This window comes from Protomyctophum parallelum, assembly GCF_964188405.1.
Source record: "Protomyctophum parallelum genome assembly, chromosome: 23".
Lineage (NCBI taxonomy): Eukaryota > Metazoa > Chordata > Actinopteri > Myctophiformes > Myctophidae > Protomyctophum > Protomyctophum parallelum.
Genome location: NC_139715.1, coordinates 28,963,388 through 28,966,441, shown reverse-complemented (window position 1 = coordinate 28,966,441; position 3,054 = coordinate 28,963,388). Strand labels below are relative to the sequence as shown.

Genomic DNA, 3,054 nt, shown 5'->3' with positions numbered 1-3,054 from the left:
TTAATCATAAATCATACAACCATACAGGTATCTCATATTTGATATTCCAGGCAAAAGATTACCCCAGTACCATTTATTGATGTCAACAGTTTGTCTGTCTCGGGGCATTTGTAGATAATCGCATGATCTTTGAGCGTGTTCTTGTCCAAAATTGGAACCCTTGACCTTAAACCTCTGTCTCCAGTTAAAGTAACTGGCGTATTCATTAGGGTTCTTGTCCAGATAAAGAAGTCTCTCAGCCAGCTCCTTTGGGCTGGAGAAGTCGTCTACATGAATGAAAGAGTGTCCTGGGATGAGAACCTCATAATTTGTTCTTGGAGGGCCGAGCACTACTGGCACTGTCCCCATTTTCATGGGATTGTATAATTTCTCTGTGATGTAGTCTCTGCTCATGGAGTTTTCAAAGGAAAGGTAGAATTTACAACTAGGTATTAATTTGGAATACTCCTGGTCAGTCAACTTATGAGAAAAGGCGCCTCCGTAAATCTCTATGCTGATGTGCTGTTTCAGCTCATTGTAGAACTGAACTCTTTTAAATTGTGGTTTCCAGTTACTCACAACCCAGCAGACCAATTTGTCCTTCACTGGCAGCTTGAAACTCATGTCCTCCGATTCCAACGGCGCCAGGTACCCATAAGGCACTGGGATATCTGAATCCAGGCGATACGTTGCTGTTAAATTGAACACGTTGTTGAGTTTAGGGATCATAGCTGAATTTGCGGGTGACTCCATGTTAAACCACACCCACTTCTGGAACCGGGGGCGTGGCTCTGTTGGCATGTTGGTCAGCTCTCTGTTGATGTCTCTGTGGTGCATGATGACAGCATCGGCCTTGTTGTACAGAGTCCTGTCGTCCGTCAGCTGACATCCCCTAATTTTGAATCTGTATCCAAATGGCCACCACCATATCAATATGAGGACCTGAGGCTCCATATATGCATCTCTGAGCTGGATCGAGCTGATGTGATTGTAACCTGTCCACGTGATGTGGTGGTTTCCTGAGGTATAGTTATGGTTTGGGTCATCGGTGCTGGTGTAGTTATGGTTTGGGTCGTCGGTGCTGTTTCCTTTGGAAGAAGGCAGACTGGTGTTGCGTGAGGCCATGTGCATGGTAGGAGGGCGTAACTTGAAGTCATAGTGAGGTGTGTTAGTGTAGTACATGAGAAAGGAGCCCAGAACACACAGAACCACCAGGCGGAATTTTACTAGAGTCCATTTTCGGGATGAAGAGCTCAATCTGCTCAACATGGCTGACCCTTTGAGAGAGAGAGAGAGAGAGAGAGATCTTCAGGACATTTCTAGAAATGTCATGATGCTTTGGGTACTCACAATAATATATATTTATTTTCTTAAAGAGATAAAACCAGTGATTGTTGCTCAACTCTGAGAACTCATGTGACAGCTGAAATGCACGTACACACACACACACACACACACACACACACACACACACACACACACACACACACACACACACACACACTCTCTTCAGAAGGGGAAAACGGAAATGTCCTTCATTTAAGTATAACTAAAACTACATTATTGACTTTGTGTGTGAAGTCGTTTTTTTAAACAGTTGGTCTATATTGTTGCTATACATTTTTGGAAAGGGTATCAGAAAATCTTTTTATGATCTGATTTTCTGATTCCTTAGACAATACCCTTTCCATAAATGTATATGTAACGGCTCCTAAGCCCTCTTCACAGTAATAAGACAACGTCCTAACTGATATCAATAGGGCTTTTTATTTATCCCAAGTGACAACGTGAAAAACTGCAACACAATGAAATGTACACAAACAATAAACAATGCAATGGCAATATAACTTTTACAGACACAAACAAAACAACTGGGAACATACCGTATGCACAGATTTTTAGGAGTTCTCTTCCCCTCTGCTCTGTTTGTTCTGCTCAAACATGCCCAAGACCCAACAGGTGATTGAAATGAGGTGATTAGAGCAGGTGAGCCTAATTCAACCTGCCCATGAACCAGACAGACCATAAAACCAGAGCACAGTAGATGGCACTATATCACCATGCATTTACCATATGTACCCAAATAAACACATATAATGTTAACATATCACCCATTCTTGAGATAAGGGACAAAACTTTTTTCAAACTAGATTTTTTTTTTTTTAAGATACATTCAAATCAAATAGATGTATTTGTAGACACAGGTCTCAACTACCAATCTTGAGAAGGAACAGGTTTTTCGCGTAACATTTCTTTCTAAAATGGGACATTTATGCACTTAATACCTGATTCTTGTCAACTCCGTCAGACACACTAAAATCCCTTTTAATTGAATTTGATAATTTCAACAATAATATAAAGTCCTCAGTTATCTTATAATGGCTTTCAGTAATCAAGTTAAGTAATACAATTCTTTTAATATTTTTTTGTTCCAATATCACACTATTATGAAATATCCAATTTCTAAAATCCGTCATTTCAACCTTTATTTTCAATATTATAACATGAAAACCATGTAAAAAAAAGAAAAAAACATCATTACGTATCATTTCAGTTGGTGTTTCAATACATAAGCACAAAAGATTTAACATCGAATTTTCTATTTCTTTGGAAATTAACAAGAACATCACGGGACGAACATCTGACGGAGTTGACAAGTTTAACTGATTTAGGTTCTAGACCACCTAGGATCTTGATTCTGGTGACTAATCCCACATTTTCAAGGATGAGGAATACAGTGGTACTATTTATATTGGCCCTGTGACCATGGCAGCCATTTTCAAAATGGCCGCCACCTGCTGTTATTTTACAATAACTCAAGTTCTACACCACCTAGGATCTTGATTCTGGTGACTAATCATACATTTTCAAGGATGTGGGATACATTGGTACTATTTAGATTTGTCCTGTGACCATGGTAGACATTTTTCAAAATGGCCACCAACTTTCTGTTATTTCCCAATAACTCAAGTTCTACACCACCTAGGATCTTGATTCTGGTGACTAATCCTACATTTTCAAGGAGGAGGAATACAGTTGTACTATTTAGATTTATCCTGTGACAATGGCAGCCAT

The 3,054-nt window shown here is 39.5% G+C and overlaps 1 protein-coding gene across 1 annotated transcript; it reads right to left on the bottom strand.

Annotated features, from left to right (window-relative positions):
- LOC310853990 (4-galactosyl-N-acetylglucosaminide 3-alpha-L-fucosyltransferase 9-like) lies at positions 1-1,248 on the bottom strand (the record flags this gene model as incomplete). The annotated part of the gene is made up of 1 exon (XM_083758465.1): positions 1-1,248. One exon carries the CDS (start codon positions 1,246-1,248, stop codon positions 1-3), a length of 1,248 nt encoding a protein of 415 aa, XP_083614591.1.
- Between the last annotated feature and the right edge of the window lie 1,806 nt (positions 1,249-3,054).